Source organism: Wolffia australiana, chromosome 4, assembly GCF_029677425.1.
Source record: "Wolffia australiana isolate 7733 chromosome 4, ASM2967742v1".
NCBI classification, from domain to species: domain Eukaryota; kingdom Viridiplantae; phylum Streptophyta; class Magnoliopsida; order Alismatales; family Araceae; genus Wolffia; species Wolffia australiana.
Genome location: NC_135838.1, coordinates 6,249,628 through 6,258,986, shown reverse-complemented (window position 1 = coordinate 6,258,986; position 9,359 = coordinate 6,249,628). Strand labels below are relative to the sequence as shown.

Sequence of the window (9,359 nt, the reverse complement as noted above, 5' to 3'; positions counted from 1 at the left end):
GCCATCATCATCGCCGACAGCTCACCAATTCACGTCCAGCCGACCGACATGCCAAGACAACATTGAAGACATCCTAGGTTTAATACCCCGGATGAAAGCACAACCACACCATCGAATGTTATGATTTTTTTTTCGGCTTGTGCTGATTTTATTCTTCATTTTACTGTGTTTGTGTGTTCATTTTTGTCGAGTCTGTATCCATCATGTCATGTTCATGTTCGTATCGTAGCATGTCATTTGTCTCGCGACGTCAAATATGTGTCAAAAGTTTATGTTTATTTTTGTATTAAAGGGGGTCCTATGTTTAAGCCCCCCCCCCCCCCCCCCTAGTAAGGGCCATCGTGCCCCTATATAAGGGGCACAATGGTGCCCTAGCCGAGCAGACGATTTTTTATCAAGTGATGTTTTTTTTCTCTATCGACTGGTCTCACAGAGAAGAAGAAGGAAGGAAAGGAGGGAGAAGGGGAAAGGGAAGGTAGGGTTCCACCCAGCCCATCATGCACCCACCGCTAGGCATGCACGAGGACCAACTGCGCACACAGACCCTCCACCAGACCTCCACTGCTGCCTTTTTCCAGCCCTGAGCCTGCGCGCTGTTCGCACGACACCGTGCATTGACCGTGCATGGCCGCACGACGCCACCAGCATCTTCAGGAGCATCTTGCCGAGATTCTAGGGACATGTCGCTTTTGTGAGACTTCCCGCACCGTCAACGCCTTCGGTCTGACATGTACAAGGATTCGCCGAGCGCGGCGAGCCCTCACCGGTGTTCTGTTACTGCCGGCCGCCAACCTTGAACTAGGGTGCAGTTGCACAGCCTTTGCGCGTTGATCGCACCTTGTCAATCGTTGGCCTCCTGCGACTTTTGCGACACACTGCCTAGTCATAGCCAGTCCCATAGACGTGCCCCTCTCCATGAGCTGCCTCTAGTGTTACGGAGCCGGTTGAGCGTTGAACCTGAGGGGACGTGGTCCATACCTGCGCGCAAACTGCGTGCAACACGCGGTTGCTGCATCGCGTAGTTGCAACGTCTACCGAGCTACCGCTCGGCCACATGGGTGTGCCACGTGCTTTGACCCGATGTCAAAGCTCCTTCACTACCCCAACGCCAATTCCAAGCCATGAGTTTTTTGTGCTGCACACACTGTCTGCGTTCTGTTCCGCGACCGCTTCCTTATGCCATTGGTGTGCCACATCGAGCCGCCACATGGGCATGTGAACGTACCGTGCCCGTTGATCCCCACCAGCGTCTACAACCCTTGGTGCTCTACCTGTTGCGAGCTTCCCCACATTCAGTTGACATGCTGCTGGCCACCGCTTGCAATCAGCCTGATTCTGCCTACGATGTGCCATTATACTGGCACATATGCCGGACTCGGCTATTGGCTCGAGCCGCTTCGCCACTGTTGGCCTCTCAACCCTCACCCTTTGGCTACTTCCTGCAACCTGCTCCAACGCTGCGTTCCAGCTGCCTATTGAGCGATGCTGTGCCCGTCCCTAGGACCTCTCCACCCCACCTGCCTGCAGCGGTTTGCACCACGAAGACACCAACGACGAGCAACATCGTCAATGAAGGTACGCCGTTCGCTTGCCCATCAGTTATATTACGTCTTTGAGTATATTTTTGGCTGCACTCCACCGCGTTTGGGTTAAGTTTAGGTGAGAGACTATATTGAGAAAACTATGTCCCGAATGAATTCTTAGGTATGGGTCGAGCCCATCCGTTACCTGTGAGCGTCGACAGAATTATTACGTTCGTCACCGTAGTTGCTGTTGTCGCTCTAACCAGGGTCGGAAGGTCACCGTCACCGTCACCAGTTGCCCGTCCGGAGCTTGGAGCTCGGCGAAACCCCACGAGTCTGGTCCTGCACGTACATACGTTTAGGGTTCATCGCATCACGTAGTTTTATTCCCAAATGGATTTTATCCATTGGATGACGTCTTTGACGACGTCCGACAACATCATATTGGTTTCATAGCATCGTCTGAATACCCGACCGGACGATGTCTCCGACGATGTCCGACATCAAAGGGTGTGAGGGAGGATGAGAGGAAGATAATGGGAGAGTGAAAGAGGGAGAGACTGAGATTGAGAAAATAGAGAGCAGGAGAAAGAGATAGGGAGAATGACGAGGTAAGACTGAGATAGTGTAAGTCTGAGTAAATACAAGAGGGAGAGAGTGAGGGGGTGAGTGAGAGGGCGAGACTACGAGAGAGAGTAAGAGACAGTGTGTGAGGAGAGATAAAGACAGGGAGAGGGGAAAGTGAGTGGGAGAGAGTGCAAAAGGAAAGGACTACAAGGGGGAGAGAGTGCAAAAGGGACTATGAGAGGGAGACACTGCAAAAGGAAGGGACTACGAGAGGGAAGAGTGAGAATGGGAGAGGGAGAGAGGGAAAGAGTGAGAATGAGAGAGAGAGTGAAAGAGGGAGAGGGAGCAGGCAAGAGTTCAAGAGTTCGAGAGGGAGAGAGTGAGAGAGAGAATGAGAGATGAGACAGGGAGAGAGTGAGAAGGGGAGAGTATGTGAGGGAAAGAGGGAGAATGGAAGAGAGGGAGAGAGTGCAAGAGGAAGAGAGGGAGAGCGTGGGAGAGGGTGAAAGAGAGAGGGAGAGAGGAGAGTGAGAGTGAGGAGAGAGGGTGAGAGAGAGAGAGAGAGAGAGAGAGAGAGAGAGAGAGAGAGAGAGAGAGAGAGAGAGAGAGAGAGAGAGAGAGAGAAAAAGAGAGGGAGGGAACGACATGGAGAGAGGAGAGTGAGAGCCAGGAGAGAGGGTAAGAGAGAGATAGAGAGAGGGTGAGAAAGAGAGGGAGGGAACTGTTCGGTTCTGTGCATTGGTTCGTCCATGGAAAACACGATTCCATGGATGCGAAAGCGTGTTGATTGATTTATTATTGGATCTTTAAAATAAACATTAAGTGTACCTTGTTTGGAACTTGTTCCACCCTTGACTTTGCCGCTCTAAGATTGTTCTGAAGCCGTTCACGCGTCTGACCTCTAGAAGTAACCACGTGAATGGATCTCCACTCGGCGCTAGGATCTCCATGTCTTCTTCGACTCTTTTTGAAAATCTAGAAGATCTTTTGACCATGAAGACATTCTCCTTTGGATGAGTGGAGAAGAGTCTGGAGAGAGGGGCTCTCAGTTCTGGCTGGCCTGGGTGCTTGAAATAGTGCCTTTTCCTATTTATATTTTACTTTAAGTTTTTCTCAAAAAATCCTAAAAAGTAAAATATATCTGATAACACCCTAAATTTGGTATTTAATTTCAAGCAATTAGCACAGTTTTATGAATTTAAAAAGTCTATAATAGGCTATTAATGGAAAAAATGTTCAATAGAGGGGGGAGAAACCTCCTTTGAAGGAAGAGCTTGTGATGGGTCATTGCAGCCCAAGCAAGGGTGCGAAACTGGAGCAGCGAAGTGAAGAGGAGCAACAAGTGTAATCAGGAATGAATTCTAAACTTTTACTCGAAGATATAAAATAAATATTAAATAATTACTTCAGGTTCCCATCATGTTTGACCTCATTCATTATCCTACCCAGTCTGCCCTGAAATGGAAGAACTGCTGTCCTGGTTCGGTCCAGTATGTTCGGTCCCGGCCCTCAATAGTCAACCCTATAGGTGACTAATGATAGGAACGCTTTTGCTCCAGTTTTTGTTCCAAGGTCATGGATGACAGATATCAGTAAAGGATGAACCGAATGTCTGATCGTCATACGTAAGGAGGAAGCACAGCCAGTCCCCTCATGCACATTTAAATTGCATGTGAGAGAGAAGATGGTGCATGAGGGGATGAGGCAATGTGAGTTGGCAATCATGATTGGGGACTGGGAGATCCTCCTGCCCAGAGTCAGGCTCAACTAATCCAGTTTGCCTGAGTGTTCATTTCTGGTTCTTCTGCACTGCCTCATCTCTCGTTCCACTCTTTCTTTGTGTGATATTCCTATATCTTGGAGAATATTACTGTTTTTTAGTAATTTTGAAGATCTTGATCAGATTCACTCTCTCAGTCTACTTCAAATAATAGGAGCATATCATGTAAACAGAGATAGAATTGTGTAGGTTGGATATTTATGTAAACACAGAGAGAGAGAGAGAGAGAGAGAGAGAGAGAGAGAGAGAGAGAGAGAGAGAGAGAGAGAGAGAGAGAGAGAGAGAGAGAGAGAGAGAGAGAGAGAGAGACAGAGAGACAGAGAAAGAGAAAGAGAAGGAGAGAGAGAGACACAGAGAGAGATACACACACACACACACAGATAGAGAGAGATATGGTTAAAATAATGATTATATATAGAGAGAATGATAATGATATGGAAGGGTAAAAAGTAAAGAGGTAGAGAGAGCAATGATTATGAAGATTAAGCAAAAACGGTAGAGAGAGAAAAGAGAGGGAAGGGAGAGGTTGAAAAAAGATATTGATGGAAAGAGAAAAGGGAGCTTGACTTACACTCATGTCGGCAGCACAGCCAAGGACAAAGAACACAGCCAGGCCGACTTTACAAGAATAATGTTAACTGAGCCTCAAGTCTTCAAACCAAACCATCACAGGATCAAGTTGGTGAATCGAACACTAGTTAAACATATGACAGGGCTTGAATGACATCAGCCTTCAAGTCCTCAAAATCTTCCACGCCGAAGCTGAACCGTATCAAGTTGTCCTTGATACCATGCTTCTCCCTCTGCTCCCTGCTCAGGTCCCTGTTTCACACAAAAAACCCCTTAACATTGAATCCCTCTCTACCCATTTCTTTCTCTCTCTTTATCTCTCTCTCTAGAATGATCTGACTTACCAGTAGGACATGATGGCAGGCTGGTCTACGATGCTCTCGCAGCCGCCGAAAGAGGGGGCGAGGTAGGGGATCTTCAGGTTGTCAATGAACCTGATGGTGTCATGCAGATCGCCGTCAACCTGAAGATGTTAGAGAGAGATATAACGATCAGAGAGATTACAACACAGAAAGAGAGAGAGATGGTCCTGGAGGAGAGGGAAAGTACCTCAAAGCTGACGACGCCACCAAATCCAGACATTTGACGACGGGCAATGTGGTGCTCCGGGTGGCTCTCCAGCCCAGGATAGTACACACGCCGGATCTGCCCAAAAAGTTTAAGTCCATTCACTTGCATAAGTACCTTTCCTTTTCTCTTTCTCAGATATCAGAACCCATAATTTCTCTCTGAATATCCCTGTCAATCATTCTCTCTCTACCTCACTCACATTTTCTCTGGTATATCTTTCTCTTTCTTCCTTTCTGTCTATTTAATTCTAAAACTCTCTCTCTCTCTACCTTGTGCTCTATTACTCCATGTCTCAGTCACTCCATTTTACTTTATCTCTTCATATCTTCTAAATGTTTCACTCTGCTTCCCTCTCTCTATCTTTCTCCTTCACAGTACCTTGGGATGCTCCTCTAAAAACTGAGCCATCCCCATCGCAGTCTGATTCTGCTGCCGCACGCGGAGATGAAGCGTCTTCATACCCCGGAGAATCAAATATGCGGCATTCTACGACAAGAAAAAATAATTAAAATCAATTTCCTGGAATTTGAGCATAAATAGCTTTCAAAATATAAGGCATAAGAGGCTGCTGTTTACGATCAGCCAGTATGAAGCCTCAACACATAAATGATTGCATGGCCATCAGGTAAAAAATTACAGAGTTTTTTTCAAACCCAAACATAACGGAGATGAAATTGAGTTTTGTTTAAAATGGGATTAGGTTTTAGTGTCCTCCAAATCTTATCTGATACCTTTCATTGCAAAAGGTAAGCGATCTTGGGGGAAATGTGGTTGCGTTCTAAAAAACGCGTTTTCCCCCAATAACACTTACTTTTTTTCAATTCAAAATGAGCTTTGAGAGAATTTTGAGCAAAACCAAAATAAATAATCAGTGGCATGCATCGCCTATTTTCAGCAGATCATGAAAAGATCAATTACAAGTTCATTAGAACAAAGATCATAAAAAGAAGAAAAAAAGAGAAGGAAAAATAACAGGGAAAGAAGCAGAAAAAACTCACAGGGTTGAGAACGCCACCAACAACGTGGTGATACAAACGAATCTTAGATATCAGCTCCATTGAGCCACTGAGGCAACCAGCGATAACCTTCAGAAAAAGATGGCGACATTAACCAAAATTAAGGCAAGATTAGGGAGCATTAGCAAATATAAAGTTTTCCTTCAACCCACGTCATTATGCCCTGCAATGAACTTGGTGGCCGAGTGCAACACAAGATCAGCCCCCAGTGGCAGTGCCTTCTGGTTGATGGGTGAGGCAAAGGTCCCATCGATGCAGACCAGCGCTCCTCGCTCATGGCAGAGCTTTGAAACCAGCTCAATGTCCACGCACCTGAACAGCGGATTCGTCGGCGACTCAGTGAAGAACACCGACACCTGCTCCAATCACAATCCAAGGATACAGATCAAAGATAGGACAAGAATCACAAGGATAAAGAAGATGATAGTGAGAACAACGAAAATGACAAAAAAGAACAAGAACAAGAAGGTGATGATGCTGATGCTGATAAGGACAATGATTTAGATGAAGATAATCATGATGATGGGGACATTGATGACGCAGAAGCAGGAGAAGAAGAAGAACAAGAAGAACAAGAACAAGATGACGATGAGGACAATGATTAAGATGAAGTAATCACGATGGTGGGGACAAGCAGGAGAATTTTAATGGTGCTCATAAAGACAATGAGAAAGCTGACGATAATCATGATGGTGGGAACACTGATGACACAGAAGCATAAGGAGAAGAATAAGAAAAAGAAGATGAAGAAGAAGGTAACCAGAATAAAAATAAGGTGTCTCCACTGATGATGCTGGAGACACTGAAGAAGCAGAAGCAAAAGAATAAAGATAAGAAGAAGATGATGATGATAATAAAGATGATGAAGAAGAAGATGATGATGATAGAAGACATAAAGATGACTATCATGATAATGATTTTTCTTGAAAGAACTATCGTGATAATGATGGAGAACAAGATGATGATGATAATTATAATAATGAAGAAGAAAGGGATTATTGTTTGGAACTGACCCGATGATCTTCAAGCGCCTTCTTAAGGCCGTCCATGTCTGCGGGATCGATCACCGTGACCTAAAGATCGACGTAGATGAGCAAAATAAGTCAGAAAGAAGATTGCAATGAATTATGAGTCAAGAAGCCATACCGAAATATCCTTCTTTGGGAGCTCGTTCTGGATGAAGGTCCTAGTCTTCCTGTAGCAATCTGTGGTGGTAACGATGTGCCCTCCCCGCGGAACCAAAGCCTCAAACACGGCTACGCTTGCATACATCCCTGACGACACAAAAAGAGTTGATTCTGCCTTCTCCAGCGCGCTGTCAAAGAATGAAGATCAAACAAATTAAATGGCTTGCCAGAGTGGATATCAGGAGTAGGAAACTCTGCAGTTAGGCGTGGCAAAAAAGATGAACTACCCCGAATATACTAATACCAATCCACGAGTAAAAAATTCTGACACAGTTAAATATTAACAAAGAACAGAGGAAAAGTTCTTTTTCAATAAGAAAAATATGAACTACCCGGTATACCAATACCAACCCACAAGTAAAAAATTCTGACACAGTCGAATATTAACAATAGTTGACTATTAACAAAGAGCAGATAAAAAACATTTTTTTAAAGATGAACTACCTGATATACTAATACCAATCCACAAGTAAAAAATTCTGACACAGTCAAACATTAACAATCGTTAACTATTAACAAAAAAACAGAGAAAGTTTTTTTTTTAAAGATGAACTACCCGATATACTAACACCAATCCACAAGTAAAAAAGTCTGACACAGTAAAATATTAATAATAGTTGACTATTAACAAAGACCAGAGAAAAGGTTTTCTATTTCGAAAAAAACAGGATGAACTACACGATGTACCAATACCAATCCACAAAGTAAAAACAATTACGGGACAGTCGAATACTAACAATAGTTGATCATTAGCAAAGAACAGAGCAAAAAAGTTGCTCTTTTTCTCCAAAAAGAAAAGAAAAAAAAAAGAAAAGACCTCATCTTCTCCTCCAAGGCCGTGGTCGTAGGGTTCCCATACCGCCCATACTCGAAGCTCTTATGCCTCCCTTCCTGAACCCAACAACCAATCAACCAATCAACCAATCAATCAATCAACCAATCAGATCAGAAAAAAAGGATAAAGATCCGCAGACGATCGAACCTTGAACTCGATGAGCTCGGCGGAGTTGTTGAACCAGAAAGCGGAGGTGTTGACGACGGGGGTGGTGATCCCGTCGGTGGCGATCCCGCGCCCAAACCTCTCCCCTGATAGAAAACGAAGAAGAACAACCGAGAAATCAATCCCCAATCCGGATCGCAAAAGGGGTAAGTAAAAACGGTGGGATCAAGGCACCCGCGTGGACGGTGAGGCTGCCATCGGCGGAGAGGATTGGGGCCGCCGGAGAAGCTTCTACGCTGGGGATCGCGACGGCGGAGGGGTGATCGTTGGTCCAGGAAGCGGCGGCGACGTGGGCGAGGCCGATGTTGCTGCAATTTCGACGGGCTTTGGTGCTAAGCTGGCGGACGAAATTTGGGGGAAATCGGAGGAGGAAGGTGCGGGGGAGATCGAAGGGGGGGCGGGCGTTCTTGATGTTCTTGATGTTCTTGAAGGGGGTGGAAGATGGAGGGGAGTCGGAGGAGGGGAGTAGGCCATTGAGGGCGCAGCAGCTCGACGACGACGCCATTGTTGGAAGCTTGATCTTGTTGATCTTCTTGTTCTTCTTGTTCTTCTGCGCGCGGATCTATACCCTCTCCTTTCCTGGCCCTTAAAAATCTACCTCTCTTTATATCTCTTCTTTCTCTCTCTCTCTCTGTTTAATAATGCAGCTCTCTCTTTCTATCTTTTCATTCTCTCTCTTCTTTGTTTTTTCGTTTCTCTCTTATTTCTCTCTTTGTTCTCTGTCTCTGTCTGGCTGTCTGCCTCTCTCTTCCTTTAAGAATGTGCCTCTCTCTTTCTATCTCTTCTTTCTCTCTTTCTTCTCTGTCTCCGTCTGTCTGTCTGTCTCTCTCTTCCTCTATGAATGTGCCTCTCTCTTTCTATCTCTTCTTTCTCTCTTTCTTCTCTGTCTCCGTCTGTCTGTCTCTCTCTCTCTCTTCCTATAAGAATGTGCCTCTCTCTTTCTATCTCTTCTTTCTCTCATTTCTCTCTCTCTCTCTTTGTTTCCTTTCTCTCTTATTTTCTCTCTCTCTCTCTCCTCTGTCTCTGTCTGTCTGTCTGTCTCCCTCTTTGTTAAAGAATCTCTCTCTCTTCTTTGTTTTCGCTTCTCTATTATTTTCTCTCTCTTCTCTTTCTCTGTCTGTATGTCTCTCTCTTTGTTTAAGAATG

At 45.2% G+C, this 9,359-nt stretch overlaps 1 protein-coding gene across 1 annotated transcript; it reads right to left on the bottom strand.

Moving 5' to 3' along the window:
* Positions 1–4,415: 4,415 nt before the first annotated feature.
* MTO1 (Pyridoxal phosphate (PLP)-dependent transferases superfamily protein) lies at positions 4,416–8,815 on the bottom strand. The gene is made up of 11 exons (XM_078573467.1): positions 8,388–8,815; positions 8,196–8,299; positions 8,031–8,104; positions 7,173–7,341; positions 7,040–7,099; positions 6,179–6,382; positions 6,009–6,095; positions 5,389–5,496; positions 4,990–5,085; positions 4,785–4,903; positions 4,416–4,692 (listed from the first exon to the last, which is right to left on the bottom strand). The coding sequence occupies exons 1-11, from the start codon at positions 8,716–8,718 to the stop codon at positions 4,569–4,571; spliced, it is 1,476 nt and encodes a 491-aa protein (XP_078429593.1). The 5' UTR covers positions 8,719–8,815; the 3' UTR covers positions 4,416–4,568.
* Between the last annotated feature and the right edge of the window lie 544 nt (positions 8,816–9,359).

What these genes read in the sequence shown, in the direction of transcription:
- MTO1 (XM_078573467.1), bottom strand. Translation starts at nt 8,718, where the DNA reads ATGGCGTCGTCGTCGAGCTGCTGCGCCCTCAATGGCCTACTCCCCTCC. An exon ending in GCCTTGGAGGAGAAGATGAG is followed by an intron (nt 7,342 to 8,030) that starts GTCTTTTCTTTT and finishes ATTCTTTGACAG; the next exon opens with CGCGCTGGAGAAGGCAGAAT. An exon ending in AGGCGCTTGAAGATCATCGG is followed by an intron (nt 6,383 to 7,039) that starts GTCAGTTCCAAA and finishes TGATTGGAGCAG; the next exon opens with GTGTCGGTGTTCTTCACTGA.